Genomic DNA, 21289 nt, shown 5'->3' on the forward strand with positions numbered 1-21289 from the left:
TTGAACTTAACTGTATTTTCCTTTTCGAACTGATTCCAATCATATTATCTTCATGGCGAACAGCGTGCATCTGAAGCGTCTCAGCTGAAGGAAGTTATCCATTATTTATCGACTATATCAGACAATTGTGATCAGGTGAACGCAGCGGATGGTTCTTGCATCAGCCTGAAGGGGTTTATTCTGCGATAACAACTGGCTGGATGTACATTATCCTGCTTATTACACTGCTACTTGCCACATAAGTAAATCATTTTACTCTAAATATTGATCTGAGTCAAAATATTTTATTAGCTCTTTAAACGCAAAGCTTTCACAGAGCAGTTGCTAGCGCGGCAAGATCAAACTAGACAGACATTTAAGGGATAGCTTACGGTACAGTCATACAGCATATTACACAGCATTTCGCCACATAAATAATTATGAGGATAACAGATTTTGATCTGAGATGAAACTGATAAAAATGTTACATGTTTGTTATCTTAATCCAATAGTGTACAAAACAATAGCAGCAAATAATGGCAGCAGCTGCGTTTGTATGAAACAAGAGAGAGCGAGTCCACGATACCAGATGATATAATTAAATAACTGTACACAAAATATTGATTTTAATATTTTATTAGCTCACCAAACGCAAAACTTTAATGAAGAAAAACCATTCTTAGCAAGTGTATTACGCTGCTGACTTCAGTAACCCGGATGAGCCTGTGTTAACTGTTTTTAGTGGTTGTTATTTGGGAATGACATATTGCTGGATGGTGCAATTGACCAATCAAAATCAAGTATTCCACAGGGCTGTGTAATAATGGCCGATATTAATATGGTTGAAACCTAATATTTTTTATGTAATTTGGTATTAAATAAATCAACTTTAATTAAATATTTCATTATTTGAGAGTGCATCATGTTGTTCTTGGCTGATTTCCTGGCTCTCTCTTCACTCCTCTGTACATTTACTCCTGCTTTTCTGCAACACCCTCCATAAAAACTGATGAAGGGCAGTTGTGGCCTAATGGTTAGAGAATTGGACTTGTAACCCCAAGGTTGTGGGTTAAGTCACCGAACCTCCAGCTGCTCCCCAGGCGCCGCAGTAAAAACGTCTGCCCGCTGCTCCGGGTGTGTGTTCACTTGATGGGATAAATGAGTATGGGAGACCATACTTGGCTACATGTCATGTCACTCAATTCACACTGAGATCATTTATCACTCAATAGATTCTGAGAAGATTAGCTTATCATCTTCATCTTGATGAATTCTGTGTTTCAGGGGTTTCTAGTGCTGGTTGGGGTGTGAGTTACAGTCCTTCACACATCTGTGCACTAAAGGACTCATCAGTGATAATGAGCTGCACTTATACATACCCTACTGGATATCAGATCATGAGAGTGTTCTGGACCAAAGGCCCATTAATAAAGGGTGTGGATCCTCCAGATCTGTCTGAGGACACTGAATACAGTCAGAGGCTTCAGTATCTGGAAGATAAACAGCAGATCTGCACCATCAGACTGAGTCATGTGACACTGAAGGATTCACACGAGTACTATTTCAGATTCACCACTGATAAACCTGATGGTAAATGGACTGGTGATCCAGGAGTGAATCTTGCTGTCACAGGTGACTTTGGTGAGGTTTCTCTCTTCTTCTTCTGTGCATTATGTTGAATAATAATCAGTGTATGACAGCAGCACTAGATATAATGTGTGTGTTGTGTTCAGATCTTCAGGTGGAGTCTCCTGAGAGAGTGACAGAGGGAGATTCAGTCCGTCTGACATGTAAAAGCAGCTGCACTCTGACTGACAGAGCAACATTCATCTGGTACAGAAACTCACAGCCATTAACTGAGAGAAGAGACAGAAACAATGAACTCCTGCTGCAGTCAGTCAGAAGAGAGGATGCAGGCAGATATAGCTGTGCTGTACACGGACACAATCACATCTCTCCTGCTGTTCAGATCAATGTCATGTGTGAGTACAGATTGACTTTTTCTCTTTAAAGTTGTCTTTGAAAAGCAAGCAGAGTTTGACACTACATATCTCTGATAAATGATCAGTAGGTTTTGTGGGTCTGAAAGGAAAAATAACAGATTCAGATCACATCTCTGCTGAGAAGGAAATTCTTTACAAATGCAGCCCAGATAGCAAACAACCATCAAAATAATGTTCAATCAATATTCAGATTAATGTTAATGTGTTAATGTTAACTGCATTGAATCAACATCACTTTTGCACCTGCATTTAATGTTGAAAAATCATTGGTAATGGCACTGAATCAATGTTAAATGTGATGGTGGTTCAACATCATGCTTGCACTCTCAGAAAATGAAACAAACATTAACAAGAACATTAAGAAAGTTAAGCATTAACAAGTCTCACAATTTTATCATCTTGATAAAAAATGCATAAAATAACATTTTATTTCAACATTTACTCTCCCTATCCAGTCCTGTGCAAAGCATTATGGGAAGGGGAAATCCTGTTTATGTAGTCTCATCTCACATGGATTAAGTAAATTGGTTGAAACGAATTGTGTTGGATTAACTTCATTTACTTAAGTAAATTGAACAAGCATCAAATTTTATTTTTGGCGTACTTGAAACACATTCTTTCAAAATGAAAATATTGAGTTGAGCCAAAACTGTTTCACAATGCAATAGTTTGAATGAGAAACCTAATACAATGGTGTTCAATGAAAATTGCGTTACACCCGCAACTGAACTGGTGGCTAACAATCTCTAGAATTAATTTTGAGATTAACCCTCATGCACTGTTCGATTTCTGGTGACTGTCTGTATGGTCCGGGTCAAACTGACCCTAACATACAATCATGTACAAATAATTAACTTTTAATATCAATACTTTTCACACATTACAAAGAATAAATATCCGAATTTATGATTTATAAAAATATTTTTAACCACTATTTTTAAGACTGCCCCTCCCCCTCCTGTGCAACATTTACCATTATACATTAATAACAATAATATCTTAGTCTAAACCTAAAGTAATCTTGACAAACTATAATTGGAAAGCTTTCAGACTCTAGTTTTCATATTTTGTGACTGATTTTCAAAAGAAATGACAGAGCAATAAATAAAAAGCAATAGATTCTTTATTTGTGATGTGGTGCCAGACTAACACACGCTCTGTTGTTTTAGGGATCGAATTCAAATCAAATATTAACATTACTGCACAAACTTCTTCTACTTTATTAATATTTTGAAATGTATGAAAAAATATGGTTCAGATCACTCAAACCATATATGGAAATCAAGAAGTCCTTATATGGTCACCAGTGGAGTCTGGATGTCATCTAGTGGAAAAGTTTGGTACTGCGCACAAAAAATCTTACTGCAAGTTTTTTTTTTCTTTTTAGATATCAACCTACAATTTGGTACAGAACTTGTTCAGATATTTAACTTTGATCTTCTTGAAGTTTTAGAGTTGAACATGTTTTGTAAAATATATTTTATATAAAATCTAAAAAATTTACATTTTCATAACTTTTATCACTTTTTTTAAACTTTAATTTTACAACTTTTAACTTCTACAATAATCTGTGAAGTGTTCACTTTAAAAAGATACCGAACATAAGTCTGTGCTTTGAAGTATTTAAGATTTTTAATAATTTAAGTTGGAAAAATGTATTTTCATATTTATGCTCAAAAAGTGAGACAGACAATTAACAGGTAAAACAACTTTGTTTTCACAAAATTTAAAAATAAAAAGTTGTTATACTCAGTAATACACTGGATCTTCAGGACTAGAGTTGAGGAGTTCTGACATACAACACAGAAGTGTTTTGGGTCTGTAGTTGATTTTGAATGGCTGTCTATATGGATCAAACCCAGACAGCAACATAGTGTGGCCCAGATCCGGCCCACATCTGGTACATGTGATACAGATCCCAAAATTTCAAGAACAATGTAGGTTAGATAGTGTTTCAGGTAGATTGAAAAAAATAAATTATAGCTATTTTTTACCATGTTGCTGACAAAATATTTTATGTATTGAAATAGGTGAGAAAAAGCTCATTTGTTTTTGCTTCATAGGGTAGTAAAATCCATGTTTTGGGTCTGTACAGTTACCTCTGTGGGTCAAATTGAACATCACCAACGTAACCAATATTTTGTATACGTCAGAACACATCAGCATGTTGAAACTTTGCATGAGTGTTCATGATCCTATATGAGAAAGTCACAAAATTTCAAGAAAAAAACATGTTAACTGATGTTTCAGACAACTCAAAATCAAAACGAGTCAAATTGACCCGCAACGGTACACGAGGGTTAAGAAACATAGGTGTAAGTGAGGAGATAAGTTTGAATACTTACTAATGCGATACTGACGTTGTATCGAGAGGGTCGATCCTCAAATGAAAATATTGTTACCAAATGTAACTAGTAATTCATATTATTTTTCATGAAAACAAATGCACAATATGAGCTTTCCAGTGGGGAAAATGAACATCCGTCATTCAAAAACATCACCAAACAATATATTAAAGGCACAGCTAAATGTGACAATTATTATAATGGGTTTATGTGAATATTGTTTTCAAGGGTTAGTTCAATAAAAATGACATCATTAATTACTCACCCTCATGTTGCTCCAAATCAGTGAACATAAGAGGAAGATCAACCGAACGTTAATAACACAAGAACAAACCTCTTCCTGAAGCTCAAACGTGCAGGTTTAGTTGAGCTTCTGTTTATGATTAATGTTTATATGTGAGTAAAAGCCTAAATTAAATTGGTTCATCAAAAAAAGTGAAAGAAGGAAAATTTGGACGTAAACACCTCAATTCATATGGATTAGTTTTTTGATCTCTTCATGACCTTTTTGAAGCGTCAAAGTGGTAGTTACAGAGGCAGCCAACTGAGGAACAGATATCACTCAGATTTCATCAGAAAGATCTTCATTTGTGTTCAGAAGATGAACAAAAGTCTTACAGGTTTTGAATGACATGAGGGTGAGTAATTAATGACAGATTTTTTAATTTTGGGGTGAAATAAGGTTCACTTAAATTAAAAGTTTTTGTAAGATTTTTTTTAAATATTCTGGAATTGTTAATAAATGATACATAAACACAATGTAGGCCTAGATTTTTATGTTTTTTGTTTTTTGTATACTGTAAAATCCACTTAATAGAGGCATCAGTATCAGTAGCTGAGATACAGCCTTCATTCATAGTGCACTAGTTTTTGTATTTTTCTGTTTTAGATCCTCCAAAGAGTGTCTCAGTGTCCATCAGTCCATCTGGTGAAATAGTGTCAGGAGATTCAGTGACTCTGATCTGCAGCAGTGATTCAAACCCTCCTGCTCTGAACTTCAGCTGGTTTAAAGGAGGAACGTTTGTAGGATCTGGAAGAATCTTCAGCATCTCAAAGATCAGCTCTGATGACAGTGGAGAATACAAGTGCAGATCCATCAATGAACATGGAGAGAAATACTCTGATGCTGTGACTTTAAACGTCATGTGTGAGTTAATGATGGTTCAGTAACTGTGGTAACAAACAGATAAGTAAATAAAAATTCTGAATACATGATCATACAGTTCCTTTTATCTGATTTAGACCCACCCAGGAGCGTCTCAGTGTCCATCAGTCCATCAGGTGAAATAGTGTCAGGAGATTCAGTGACTCTGATCTGCAGCAGTGATTCAAACCCTCCTGCTCTGAACTTCAGCTGGTTTAAAGGAGGAACGTTTGTAGGATCTGGAAGAATCTACAACATCTCAAAGATCAGCTCTGATGACAGTGGAGAATACAAGTGCAGATCCATCAATAAACATGGAGAGAAATACTCTGATAATGTGACTTTAAACGTTATGTGTGAGTATATGAAAGTTCATTAACCGTGGTAACAACAAATTATTGGTTTAACAATTTAAAACTTGAGTATAGAGTTGCTTCTTTTATTTTTAGACCCTCCCAGGTTTTTATTAACACACTCCTGTATCTTCACATCATTCATCAGTTTGGAGAGTTAATCATGATGATCTTCCTCTTTCAGTTCACAGTGTGATTGTAATCGCAGCGGCATCTGGAGGATTATTCTTCATCATCACAATCATCATCATCTTGTTAATAATGTGAGCTCAATTGTTTAAAAAAAAAGTGAATTTATATTTGAAGTGATGGACAGGAGATGGACTGAACTGATTTTAAATGTAAATTTTGGTCTGATGTAGAAGAAAATGGCTCATTTGTGTTTGTTTATTAGTAAAGATTACTAAAAACAGCATTCATATTTTTCTTAAATTAATAGTCATCCATTTTCTGTCAATGTCTGTCATTATAACAGAAAGAAACGAAGGAGAGATAAAACTGAAGATCTCACAGTGAAACAGGTAAATCATCCAGACACATGACTTTTCAGATGTGAGGCTATAATTAGATGAACCGCAGGTGCGTCTGCAGATATTTTGTCTAAAGAGCAGTCCTGGGACATCCCAGTGCGGCAATGAAGTGCAGCTTCTCGTTCCCGCCTTTTCAGGGAACAGGGTTACAGTGAAGTAACCCCGGGCGTTCCCTTTCAAAGTCTACACTCAAGCTGCGCTTAGCACTATGGGAATGAGAATACCCACGTTGCCGCACTGTGTGTCCGGACCCCCCAGGTGTGAAGTGTGTCACAAAGAGCAGAGAGTCTCAGACACTAGCTTGCGATATTGACTCAAGGATGCAAGAGCCCCGAGTAACAGGAACATCCAAACTATAAAACTTTATGAATGTGTGGGGAGAGGACCGACCTGCCGCATCACAGACATTTTGTAAGGGGGCACTCCCCGCCAAATCTCTAGAAGAGGCAGCCCCCTGGTGGAATGAGCCCTGATGCCTGTTGGTGAAGTGTGACTACACGCCTCATAGGCAAGGACAATAGCATCTCTCACCCAATGTGACATGGTCTGTTTCGTGGTGGCCGCACCCCTGTTATGGCCATGACAAACGAATAGTTGCTCTGACTTGCGCCACTGACATAAGTCTGAAGAGCACGGACCAGACACAGTCTGTGAAGTCTCTCCTGCTCCGTCGTAGTGAACGGTGGAGGACAGAAGGGAGAGTGATCGGATGCAAGTTCGAGGAAGACGCAGCAGGCGGGTTAAAAATCCATTGCACACCCTTTCTCATCATGACTTCATTGATACGAGACTGATCCAGCTCTGCCAATGCCTCGCGCAGCTCTCGTTCAGCACCGACAAAGTTGGTGCCATTGTCAGAATGAATAATTGACACTTGACCTCTTCTGGCTTGAAAACACTGTATGGCATTAATGCATGAATCAGTGTCAAGAGAATGGGCTACTTCTATATGTACTGCCCTGACAGTTAAACATGTGAAGAGCACTCCATAACGCTTAACCTTTGCACGTCCTCTTCTGACCTTGAAAGGTCCGAAATAATCTACACCCGTGTTGGTGAAGGGTGGTTTGTCGGGGAGCAGGCGGTCTTGTGGCAGATCTGCCATTTTCTGCTCTCCTGCCTTTGCATGCAGTCTTCTGCAGAGGTTGCAATCTGAAATCACTTTTCTTGCTGCAGCATTGGCTCTTGGTATCCAATACCGTTGTCGCAACGTGGCTAAGATGTGGTTCCTACCTCCATGTCCACACTCTTGATGGATGTGGTGGAGAATGAGGTGAGCTATTCTGTGCTTTTTATGCAGAATGGCAGGATGCTTGGCCTCCTCAGGCATCGCCGATCTGTTCAAATGTCCTCCTACTCTCAACACATCATCTTGCAAGTATGGATCCAGTTTGAAGATAGAGCTGTTCTTTTTCACTCGGGAGCCTGCCGGCTGCAAGGCTTGTATCTCCTCCATGTAATTTTGTCTCTGACTGTATTTAACCAGTTCAATTTCAGCTCTGGATAGATCTTCCATGGTAAGTATTCTTTTTTCCAGGTTTTTCTTTCACATCACCATTTGCTATTCAACTATAGATCTGCATTTATCTGGATCATTCTCATTCTGCTGTATGTTCTGCTCAAACTCTTTTCTCTTCTCGCTCAGGTGCCGCAACGTCCTTCTCAAGTGCAACATCCAGGCTGCCGCCTTTTTCAGCTTATGCCAACTGGAGTAATACTCAACAAGCTGATTCAGTGGATCTGTGCATTCGTTTGAGTTTGTGCATAACACTGTTCAGGTTGTTCCGGCCATTCAACTTCTTTTCGCAGAAAACTAGGCCCCTGAAACCAGCTCTTACTTTCCATGAAGCTCTGGATCTTCAAACCTCTGGAAGCCTGATCTGCTAGGTTTTGTGAGGTGTTGACATACTTCCACTGAGAAGATGTAGTCGCTTCTCTAATGAAAGAGACACGGTTGGCTACAAATGTCTTGAAACGAAGGGCATCATTTTCAATGTACTTTAGTACCGTTGTGCTATCCGTCCAGAAGACTGACTCCATCAGGGGAATTTCAAGTTCTTCTTTCAACATCTGATCGATCTTGACTGCAACCATTGCTGCTGTGAACTCCATTCTCGGGATCGTGATCTGTTTGATCGGAGCGACCCTGGACTTTCCCATCAAAAATGATACGTGTTTCTCACCTCTGTCATTTGTCAGCAAGAGATACGACACAACGCCATATCCGTCTCGACTAGTGTCTGAGAAATTGTGAATTTGAGCAGCTTTTGTGGGCCCAAATGCAGGGGGTTTGAAACATCTGTTCAGACAGAGTTCTGAAAGCTGTGCACCACTGCACGCCTAATGCCCGTTCCACTGGTAACTCATCATGCTCTAAATCGAGATCTTTGACTTCAACTGCTCGTTCGTGGTCAGGAATGGAGCCCAGCAGGGTTCTGCTGTTGCTGACCCACTTGGTCAAATGGAAACCACCACTGGCGCACAATGTCATCAGTTCCCTTGCAAGAGCCACGGCTTTATCTTCTGTGGCTACAGACTTCAAACAGTCGTCGACATAGAAGTTCTTGAGGACTGTCTGTGTGGCTTCTGGGCTACTCTTTGATGCTGCATCTTCTGCTGTTCTTCTTAATGCATATGACGCACATCTAGGGGATGATGTAGCACCGAACAAATGCACACACATCCTGTACTCTTCTGCTTCCATATTCAGATTACCACCTGGCCACCAAAGAAAGCGTAGCATATCCGCGTCTGTGTCTGGAATCCTCACCTGGTAAAACATGGACTCTATATCTGCCATCATGGCCACAGGCTCCTGTCTGAATCTCAGCAATACACCGATGAGGGTGTTAGTTAAGTCAGGCCCTTGCAACAACTGGTCATTTAGCGACACACCTTGGTAAGTTGCCGCACATTCAAAGACGACTCTGAGTTTCTTCTTTTTTGGATGGTAAATCCCATGGTGTGGAATGAACCATACTCTTCCATCACTGCGAATTAACTGTTCTTCTGGAATCCTTACTGCGTAGCCTTTTTCCAGTATGTTGTCCATAAAAGCCTTGTACTCTTGAAAGAAGTCTGTATTCCTACTGAACTTCCTCTTCAAAGAGTTAAGCCCCTGTTCAGCAATACCACGGTTGCATGGCATCTTCACCTTGTCATCCTTCAAAGGTAACTTGATGCAGAAGTGACCATCCACGAGCTGAGCTGATGTTGACACCATGCATGAACTGTTTGTCATGTTGCAACTGTTCTCGTCTGTCGTCACATCTTCTTTCTGGAAAATCTGCATTGTAGTGCTTTATCAGCATGTCTTCAATGCTTATCACAGAAATACGGTTGACAAGGAAACTTTGTCTTTTGCCATCATCTGATTCTTTCTCTTGGCATCTGCTGATTGGCCCATTGACGACCCAACCAAGAGCTGTCTTCACAGCGTATGGTCCGTCGTTCTGGCTATTAATTATCTCCCATGGCTCCATGGCTTTGTATGCATTGACACCGATGAGCAGACCGACTTCTGCTTCAGGTTTTGGGAGATGGACTCGACTCAGTTAAGACCACTTCTCTAAATCTTTCTTCTGTGGGATGTTGGCCTTTTTTGCAGGTATATCTGGCTGAGTATACACACTGGGAAGCTGAATGTAATCTTGCTCCTCTAAGCCACACACCTCCAGATCGGTAAGTTCATAGCTATTCACTTTCTGTTCTTGCGCTATAGTACGAAGCAGGAACTCTGTCTTTCTGTCCCGCATATTCAACTTCTTCGCCAATTCTTCAGTGCAGAAAGTCGCTGTACTTCCTTGATCCAGGAAAGCATAGGTCTTGATTATCTTTGTGTCTTTCTTGCGTTTTATCTGCACAGGTACGATCGGAAGAATACACTCACTGTTCCCGGCCCCAGTATGGTCACCTTTTCTGTACCCTGCAGATACGAGAGCACTTGTGACCTCACTCGTGCTTTGTGACTTGTCGTCTGCACTGTTGTTCTTTGATGAAGCATCTTCCTTAACAACATGCAAGATAGCTGGGTGCTTGAATGAACAATCTGGACAAGAGACCCTTTTTTTACAGTCCTTGGACATATGACTTGCCGTCAGACACCCAAAACAAAGGCCGTTCATTTTCAAGAACTGAATTCTTTCTTTTAGAGGCTGTTCTCGAATCTTGTTGCACACATTCAGTGCATGGTTCTTCTGGCAGTAAAGACAGGGACTTTGAAAAACACTTGCTGACTTGGCTGCAAAAGGTTTCTTCTCAGGTTGGCTTTTACTGACATTATTTTCAGTAGCAGACACATTCACAGCAAAGCTGCTTCGTTTAGACTCACTTTTTCTAATGCCTGGTTTCTTTTTCGAGCTATTCTGATTACTTGAAGTGGAATCCAGGATATCTCCAAACAGCGGGTCATTGGCAACCTTTGCTTGTCGGTACACATATTCCACTAAATAAGGAAATCTGGCTCTTTTTCTTGTTCTTTCTTGAATGTCATAAGCATAACTTCTCCATCTTTCTTTCAGTTTGAATGGAAGTTTGGATAAAATGGACTTCATGTTGGTAGGATTGTTCATTTTATCCATGTAGTCCACATCAATCACTGTGTTACAACATCCAACCAAGAAAAAAGCAAAAGCATTCAATCCTTTTCTGTCTTCTGGCCTTATCTGAGGCCATTCCATGGCCTTCTTGATATAAGCTGTAGCGATGGTCATTTCATCTCCATAGTGACGATCAAGCAGTTCTCTGGCTTCTTTATAAGCTCTGTCGGGTTTCATGTGCTCACAGCTCCGAATGAGATCAAGTGGCTCTCCACTCGTGAACTGTTCGAGGTAGTACAGCCGGTCCTGATGACTGTCTGTTTTACTGTCAATAGCATGCTCGAATGCCCTTATGAAAGATCTGTAAGTCAGAGGATCTCCTGTAAACGTGGATATGTCTCTTTGAGGGAGTTGAGACAAACTCTGTTGTTTAATGAGCATCTCTGTGACTTCGTTTTGACGCTGTAACACTTCGTGCAGGCTATCTGTAGAAAAATCAGTGTGATCATGATGATTAAGATGTGGCATGCTGCTGACAGTATCAAACCTTGATGATGACTTTCTTCTACCTGAAGCACCAACTTGAGTGGCTGGCTTTGGATTGAATGTAAGGGATGTCTTACCAGCTCCACGACGCACGTAATCGTCTACATTGTGTTTTTCTTGTCTACACATCAGGGGTTCAAATCTGGGTCCTGAAGGTAGCTCTGATAAATCATATTTAGATTCATGAGCATCTTCAAATTCTTCGTACACCTTCAGTTTGGCGTCTGAAGCAGCAAGCTCAGTTTCAAGCTCCAATTGCTCTTTTTTAATTCTCAAGCGAATTTATTACTGTTCTATTGCTTCTCTCTTTTTCATTGCTGCAGCTCTTGCCAATATTGCTTCACGTTCATCTTTAATTCTCAGCATTGCAGAAGTAGTACTGGAAGTCTGGCTTACCACGGAGTCAGCTTTGGATAAACTATCATGTGGCCTAATATCATCTTCCTCATCTTTTAGGACATCTGCAATCCATTTGTTTGTGTCTTCTATAAACCGCAGAAATTCCGAATATCTGTTCTCATAAGCATCTTGATCCGCTTTCTTTTCATCTTCATCTATTAACTCGCACAACTCTTCATTAATTCGTTCATACTGTCTTAAGCATCTTTCGAACCGTAGCAATTCTTCATTTTTAATGAAATTACATTGTGTTCATTTTCCTTCAATTTGGCTAAATCATTCTTCTGTTTGGTTAATTGTGCTAACTTTCCCTTGCGTTCTCCTTTCAGCCTGTGTAGTTTCTCCTCCACAGCCTTTTCTGTGGGCTTTGGCGCCCTCTTTTGGTCAACACACGCAGCTGCGCTTTCATCTGCCATTATGTCACTTTAAAATCTTCACGCAAAGATTTCTTAATATTGTCCACAGCTTCTAATCTTCTTATAAACACTCGTTTAAAAAAGTCACTGATGTGCAGAATTTATTTTTGTCAAGTTCTATGACTTTCAGAATGAAATATCCAGTGAACACTTACTTTCACTTTTAGACGATGGCTATAGAGTCATAAAAAAAATATCAGAATTTTTCCAGGGAAAGTTTCATTAAGCCGACGACTCACTCTCTAGGTAGGCTAACCCTGGCTTTCTTTCTGTATTCTTTTGCTGCGACGTAGTTTTCGTCCGTATTGGTCTATGTCTTTGTTAGCAGCCGTTAGCGGGTTTCCCTCAGATCCGCCCAGTGGATTAGCTCGCCGTCACCACGAGTGATTTTTCTTTAGCGATCTTCTCACGCTGGTCGTCTTTCGGCTTCGTCGAGCAATCTTCTCAATTTACTCGATATTTTGACTATGTCGAGCAGTCTTTTGACTTAGATGTGAGTGCAACAAGCTTACTCACTAGTGTAGGACTTCAAAGTTCTTTAGTACTCAACACAAAACGTCAGTGAATAAAAGTCTTGAATCCAAAGTTCTTCGTTTGACTGTTTAATTATGAATCTCAAAACATAAAAAGAAATAAAAACTTAAGATCTTTACTTTTCTAACAAATTAACTGCAGTTCCGTGTAGGTCAAAAGACTGTGTTGCTCCAAAGTCCAGTGGCTTCTGACTGTTTCATATGATTCTATTTCTTTTATACTAAATCTAACAGTAAATCAAATTACATTATACTAGATCACTGGCTAACTGCTTACATACCAATTTCTACGTTTCATTTGCAACACAGGTTTTTCACAGATTTTACAAATTAAACTAAGAATATTATTAATTCCATAGAAATGGCAATATTATTCAATAACATCAGGTGAAAGCTCTTTGTCCCTCAGTTGGTTCCCCTCAGGGGCCAAACATGAAGGTTTCCACATCTCCGTCAGGGGATGAAATATTGTCCTCTGCACCTGAGACAGAAGGTCCCTCATTTTTGGTATCGCCAATGGTGAGCCATTGAGGAGAGATATTATCTCTGTGAAACCATATTCTGTTCAGCCAATGTGGCACTATCAATAAGAGGCAAGTCCCTGTTGATGAACTTTGGCTAGAACTCCTGGGAGCATAGAAATCAGAGGAAACGCATACAGGCACATTCTAGGCCATGTATGCATATCACATCCAGACCCAGGGGGAGCTGGGTGACTCCGAAAGAAGTAGAGTGGACATTGCGCTGCCTGTTGGGGGCAAAGAGGTCCATCTGTTTCATAAAATCTTTACCAGATTTGTTTCACTACCTTGGGTAGAGTTTCTACTCCCCCATCTGTATGCTCTGTCTGGACAGATATCTGGGGATAAAAATGACCTCACCATATCCCTTTGGACTGGACGGCCACCTAAGGCCGCTCCCCAGCCTGCACAGCAAAATCTCCAGTTTTAAATTAACACCCAAAGTGTACATATGAGTCCATCTTGCCGGGTGTTAAAAAGTAACACTGAAGCAGTGTTAAAGTTAATGAGATAATTGATTGATGATTGAGTGATGATTGACAATTAGTGGAGACACCTGATGAAAATAAGCAGAATCACTGAAGGAAAGAGAGAAAAAAGGTGTTAATTAATGTTTTATGGAATGTTTCATTTCAAGTCACCATGAAAGAGGTCAGTGTTTGCTTTAGTTGGGCTCTTGACTCTTTACCTTTTATTATTAATTTTACTCTGGCTGCTCCAACTTTGTGTTTGTAAAGCACATTTGTTATGGTCAGAGAAAATAGGATCTGGTCACAATATAATTTGATGATTTTAGCATCATGTGATGGCCTGATGTCGTTTAGAGTCTAAATCTCTGACTGTGCTTGATGTGTAGCTTTAGTATTAATTATTGTAGTCCTGTAGTGATGTGTCGTTCTTGAACGATTCGTTCATTTTGAACAAATCTTTATTGTGACTCGGGAAGAACGAGTCATCTCGGGGGGTGATTCGTTCAGTCGCGCATGTGCAATATTCTACAGGTTCTGTACTGCTAGTAGTAGTTCACCTGATGATTCAATTGATTAGTTCATTTCATGAGTCTTTCGGGTTTTTGAGTCGTTCCTTAATCACGTGACAGACCCATGCGCTACCAATGCATTCTGAGCCGGAAAGAGAATTGATTAGTTCTTTTTATGAGTCTTTCGGGTTTTTGAGTCGTTCCTTAATCACGTGACAGACCCATACGCTATGCTGTGTGACCCAAGCATATTACATTTATTAGTAGATAACGTTAACTCTCCAGTTTTGTTTGAGTTTGTGTTACAACTGTTAAAGCTGAAGTTATCATAACCTTGATGTTTTAAAGGGGTGGTTGCATGCGATTTCACTTTTTTAACTTTAGTTAGTGTGTAATGTTGCTGCTTGAGCATAAACAGTATCTGCAAAGTTACAGCGCTGAAAGTTCAATGCACACGGAGATATTGTCTTTTAAAGTTATGGCAGTTTATTGCCTACAAAAACGGGCGGTTTGGACTACAACGAGCTTCTTCCCGGGTTGGTGACATCATAAACCCTTGCTATTAACATAAACACTGCCCCCGGGAACATGCAACGAAGTGGGCGAAGCCATGTGGCGCAGCATAATGGAAGCGGAAGAGTTGTTTACACCGAACGTGAGCTGTGCGACGCGACGCGTCAAAAGATATAGAACCCATTATTATCTGTGATATTTTCTACACTGGATGTGGTGCTGAAGACAGCTTCCTGAATCTACACGAGTTTAATGCTGGATTTACACAAAGACTTTTACTGAAAGATGAAGCAGTTCCCACTTTAAAAGCAGAAGCTGCTGTTTATCAGCCCCAAACTGTAAGTACGTTTTATTGTTTGTCTTTTAAACGTAATGTTATAGTTCTGTTGCTATTTTTAATGCATCTAGGATGTATACAAAGAGCAACTCGTTTTTGCTAGCCAGTTAGCTAAATTCTAGTGCAACAAACACCAACAAACTTCTATGTTCATAGACAAACAGTTGTTCATGCTATAAATTAAACGCTACCTTTACAAAAATGCGACTACTCAGGCATGTATTTACTACAGTAAAGCTTTAATCAGGATAAAACTGTATATTGAAAGCTAACAAACAGCAGTGACAGCTTATCTAAACACTTTGACACAAATACTAAATGAAATACCATTCATAAATATACTTCAAAACATCCTTACAAAACCCCTTCCAGTGCTCAACGCGAGCTCTAACCGCCCATAGCACCGGAGGACTGGAGAAGGGGGCGAGCTCACGCCAAGGAGTTTACTGCTGTTTCACCTCATACACACTAAGTAAACTAGACTACACTGGGAAAGCGAACCCGAAGGGGACGCTGCGGAGGCCACTACCTACCCAATGGGGGAGGAGTTTACATGGAGAATACACATATGGACTGACCCGGGGGGCAGTACGCATATGGAGTCCCTGGGATGGCTCCACCTGGGGAGGGGGAGACTCATCTGACAGGTGACAGCAGAGCTGGCTCTGCTAAGGGAAAGACACAGGCTCGCCGTAGGGAGTTTAGACCCGTGGACAATTACACATATGGGACCGCTCACGTAGAGGAGTCATGACATATGGAACCCAGCCAACAGACAACGTCAGAGACGGATGTAGGCCTGGCATCAGACACTCCGCAATGTCCGAGCCGAAGGGGGAGGCGGAGGAACTCGACAGGGTTCGCCAAGCAGGGAACACGACTGGAGTCAAAATATGCACGCATCTGGCCCAGGGGGCGGGAATGGCATTGCAAGCCGACACTTAGAGCGGGTTCAACGCGTCTACCGGCTAGTGGAAGCGAGTACACGGGAAGATACCGGCTCTACACGTAGGCTATAAAACCTAGCGAACGTGTTAGGTGTTGCCCAGCCCGCAGCTCTACAAATATCTGTCAGCGAGGCGCCATGAGCCAGCGCCCAGGAAGAGGCCACTCCTCTGGTGGAGTGGGCTCTCAACCCAAGCGGGCAAGGTACGCCTTGGGAGTCGTATGCCAAGGCGATGGCATCCACTATCCAGTGGGCCATACTCTGCTTGGAGACAGCCTTTCCCTTCTGCTGGCCTCCATAACAGACGAAGAGCTGATCTGAGGTCCTGAAGCTTCGCGTTCTGTCCACGTACACACACAGAGCGCGGACGGGACAGAGCAAAGCTAGGGCTGGGTCTGCCTCCCCCGAAGGCAGCGCTTGCAGGTTCACTACCTGATCTCTGAAGGGAGTGGTAGGAACCTTGGGCACATATCCAGGCCGGGGTCTCAAGATGACGTGAGAATCACCGGGCCCGAATTCTAGGCACGCTTCGTCGACCGAAAATGCATGCAGATCCCCTACCTTCTTAAGGGAAGCCAATGCAACTAGAAGAACCATTTTAAGAGACATTAGTTCATTATTTCATTTCGTTCATTTTAGCAAAATGTAATTAAAATGTTACGTGTTACTTCCCCAACACATCTACTACTTATGCAAATGTTCATCCCACTACAAACAATACAAAACTACAATGCTATAAGATTCATTAGTCGACTGATTGCAAAGGCTCAAAGGGATGACCCCGGAGAGCTGTGAGAACCAGGGTCAGATCCCAAGAGGGTACGGAGGAAGGGCGAGGAGGATTCAGTCTCCTCACCCCCCTCAGGAACCTGACGATCAGATCGTGTTTCCCCAGGGACTTACCCTCAACTGCGTGGTGATGTGCAGCGATAGCGGCAACATACACCTTCAGGGTGTATACACCTTCACCTTCACCTTCTTGCAGGAAGGAAAGCACGGATCTGACCGAACATAATCGGGGGTCCTCTCGGCAAGAGGCGCACCATTCGACGAACAGGTTCCACTTCAGCACATAGAGGCTCCTTGTGGAAGGAGCTCTAGCGGAAGTGATGGTGTCTACGACCGCTTGCGGGAGATCATTCAAAACCTCCGCATCCCGTCCAGGGATCACACGTGGAGGTTCCACAGGTCGGGACGTGGGAGCCCAATAACGTATTAAGGTCAAAATTACAGTTTACAGCGATCCTAGATGAGAAATAAGAGTCTTATCTAGAGAAACCATCACTCATTTTCTAAAAAAACCCAAAAACAAATAATATATAACAAATAAATGCTCATCTTGAACTAGCTCTCTTCATCTTCTCTATTTGAATTCCAGCAGTGTAGACACTGCTAAGTGTATGTCACGGAATGCACAGAGACGAGAGGGTAAGATCCATGTGCAACATTTAATGGGGTAATCCAGAACGTAATCCACAGACAGGCAAGGGTCAAAATCCATAAAGACAGTCCATACAAAAAATAAGAAACAAGAAAACCAAAAACCAAAACAGAGAACACCATGCATGAAAACACCATAACCAAAGCAGAAAACAAACTGGGTATAAATAGGCAGACACTAATGATGAAACACAAAACAGCTGGGTACAATGAACAGGATAATGAGTCCGGGAAGTGGGTTATGGGAAATGAAGTCCAAGGGCTGAAAACAAGAGTCTGGGTTGGAGTGCCCTCTAGTGGCTGATTAGGCCATTCCTACTAGTGATCATGACAGTACCCCTCCTCAAAGAAGGTCTGGAGTCCTGGCTGATTGCCAGGGCAGCGCTGGAGGAACTGACCAGGTGTACTCCAGCAGGACAGACGGCCTGTGCAGCAGCGGCAGGGCAAGGCGCTTGGGCGGCGGCAGGGCAAGGCTCTTGGGAAACGCAAGAACGGACTCTGGGGTGATCTCCAGGCCTATCACGGGCTCTGGGAAGGCCTCCGGGCCTTGAAGGATGGAAGAAGTCTTCTTCCTCCTCCTCCTCCTCCTCCTCTTGCGTGGGTGAGGCTTTGACTCTGTGCCCACCTCCTCTGTGTAGAGCGCAGTACCAGTCTGACTCGCTGTGAAACGCCCAGGGCGCATCATCACGCGAGTGTTTCTCCGATTTGAGAGAGCATAATATAAACGCGTGCTTTTGCACCCGCGATAGTTGAGCGTGTCGACGTCACGGGCACAAAGACACATATTTATTTTATAAATGCTTTGGGGGTCTGACTAGTGTTTCACTGCATGAATGACCGCCCAGAGCATTTCCCTTTCTCTTTCATCACGGGATAAATGTTCAGAGACGGACAAACTCACATTCTATTCCAATGGAAAACACTTTGGTGTCCTCCACCCGAGCCAAAGAAGCGCAGAGGCACACTTCGGTCCCGGCAAAAGGACAGCGTGATCCGGAGAGAGAGAGAGCAACAGGGATGCACCCGTCTCTCAATCCTCAGCCAGATTGCCAAGCAAGCCCCACAATCACATTGTGAGTGCTACTACCCCTTTGAAATAAGCAAAGTGAACGCAAAGCACTTCAACTGTGAACATTCACAATGCTCGCACTCGCCCTGTTACAACGCAAGGGCAGCATGCTCATCCTCAAACAAACAAAACAATACCGGTGTGTGTCTCATTCGGAGATGGAACGCGAACACAGAGACACACACTGTTTGCTTTGTTCAGCCATGACTTTCTCTCAAATATATAAAATATAATATGTGTTCACTTTTCACTTGTCAGACAGAGTTGAAATAGGAACAAAAGGAGAGAAAGTTATGTGCATTGCCTGTCAAATCTAACTCCTAACAAAGAAGGAAGAAAAGAGTTTGAGCAGAGCTGCTCAATATGGCCTCTAGCCTTGTCTAAATAGCCACACTTGTGGTCTTTGCACATGACCACTTGTCTACTTACATAACGTATTTCCTGTATTTGGCTGAAGTGTTTAAGTAGGTGTGTGGACTGCAAGTGTGGGTAGAACTTTTGATTATTGATGGGACACACTTACAGTCTTGCAAAAAATGCAAGCGTTTACAACGTCTTTTTTTTTATTATTATTATTTTCAAAACTTTGCATTTTAAAATACACTTCTACATGTCTGTTCAGTCACTATGTAACTAACAGAAGACACTATTTTAAAATTATGGTGCTTCTTTGAGTGATAAAAACCAGTTACAAATGTTGTACAAAATACACAGTCTACTCATCTTTGCATCAATAAAATGCGCAACACTTTATATTTTACTACCAAATTATATGTATTATATAATTAATTCAACTTAAAGTTGTATGTTTTCCTTGACATCTCGCAATTTCGGGGCATGTGAGTTCCCGAACATAATGCATGATGGGATACGCTTAGCCTTGAATAGCGCTCTGAAGCGGTATTCAAGATAGTGTGGGTTTAGTGTGCATTAAGGGCACTGCTCTTAGGCATTTTTAAGACATGGGACAGTCTTGCGCACTTACTTCCTGTCGTGTGCACAAACTCTCAAGTGGCCAAACCCGCACGTGTGGGTATTTGGACAGGGCACTACTTTCACTTCCCATATGAACACAGAATGGTGTAGATTCAACACTGGGGGATTCAACTTACTGTGCTGTGTTTCAGACTGTAACTCCACAGACTGACAGGAAACTAGCCTTATCAAAATCTTTTCAAAATCTGAACAATTTGACTAAGAATCTATACCTTGGGATTTGTCTTAATTATTTTCTTGTATTTCAGAATGATCTCTATTCTGACGCGTCACAGAGAGTTTCAGTCCATGATGAGCCTCTTTCTGAACCGGATTCAGCCAATGACGCTCCGTATGCCAGTGTGAAACCAAAGAGATTCAGAGGAAAAACTCCTGAATCCAGAGATACTGAGGAGATCCAGTACGCAACTGTCCAACATCCCAGAAAGAAAGAGACAAAGAGTGAAGAGGAGAATGAATGTCAGTACGAAAATATAAGAGTCCATCAGCCTGATGCTGCTGTGAGGTGAGTAAAAAACATCTTAACCAGCACAGATCATATAATCTTAGCTGTGACATTGTTGTTCTCCTGTTTGTTTTGTGTTTTTAGGCGATCAGCTGTTCAAACTGTGGAAGATGCATCAGTGATCTACAGCAGTGTCAAATGAGTGACCAGTGAACACAAACCTGTGTTCAACCGTTAAATGAAAGATTGTTTGATAATTGTATATTTGTGAAATAATTTACCCATCGGTTCATACCACAACCAACATGTTCAACATCCACATTAGTACTCATTTGTTCTCTTTGACCATTTGTGAGAGAATGACAGTCATTGTGTGATGGACTGATTTCCTTTCTATTCTGTTTTGTTTTGTTGTTGTTTTTTTTTTTTTTTTTCTATTTTTAAGTTTGTCTGAGTTGAATCTATTAGTAGCATATAATTTATTGTTTGTTTTTTTTTTTCAATATTTTTGGTCTTCAGTTTTGGGCATAAAAAAGTTTTGGGCATTTGGAAATCAAAAATATACATCAGAGAGAGAAATAAAATCACAATCTGATTCTGAACAATGTTGTTCACATCTTATACATCACACTCTCATCTGAAGTCAAGTCAAAGAAAGTCAGTTATACTGTAACTAAAGTTGACAGATTGTAACTTTAAAAAAAAATGCATTTATTAATAAAGTATGTTTTGACAGGCTAACAACAGTGTTATATGTTCTGCTTATCAACATTCAAATGCATTACGTATTTTATTTTTTAATATATTTCATAAAGAGTTTCCTCTGCATGTTTTACTTTGTATGTTTTTACAGGTATGGCTAATGCTTTAATAAATTGCTGATTAACCTTCAAGCTATTTAAGTCTGTGGTGTCTCTGATCTGCTGGTTACACAGCACTGGTAGGACCTCTAGAATTATTATTCATGGACGGGCATAAATAGATTATGGAATTAAATTCCTGTCTTGCGGTTACACAGATCAAAAAATAATATGTGTGAATCAAAAATGTAAAAACAAAAATATATTGCACAAATTGAAAAAAATAAATTAATAATGAAAAACATATCAAACGACGTGGTCAGTGGTCACAGCTCAAAATACAATACACCTGAATCAAAAAATTAAAAGTGCATTTAAAAGAATAACAAACATGAATCAAAACTTTAAACACATAAAAAATTAAAAACTTTTGCCTGGCCTGGCACTGATTCTTTAT

At 40.9% G+C, this 21289-nt stretch overlaps 1 protein-coding gene across 1 annotated transcript; it reads left to right on the forward strand.

The window, feature by feature from the left end:
• The first annotated feature begins 1292 nt into the window (after positions 1-1292).
• On the forward strand, positions 1293-20844 carry LOC137032805 (B-cell receptor CD22-like). The gene is made up of 8 exons (XM_067404762.1): positions 1293-1620; positions 1713-1961; positions 5217-5474; positions 5570-5827; positions 6009-6087; positions 6300-6345; positions 19836-20092; positions 20177-20844. Exons 1-8 carry the CDS (start codon positions 1338-1340, stop codon positions 20232-20234), a joined length of 1488 nt encoding a protein of 495 aa, XP_067260863.1. The 5' UTR covers positions 1293-1337; the 3' UTR covers positions 20235-20844.
• Positions 20845-21289: the final 445 nt, after the last annotated feature.

The sequence above is a fragment of the Chanodichthys erythropterus genome, chromosome 12 (assembly GCF_024489055.1).
Source record: "Chanodichthys erythropterus isolate Z2021 chromosome 12, ASM2448905v1, whole genome shotgun sequence".
NCBI lineage: Eukaryota > Metazoa > Chordata > Actinopteri > Cypriniformes > Xenocyprididae > Chanodichthys > Chanodichthys erythropterus.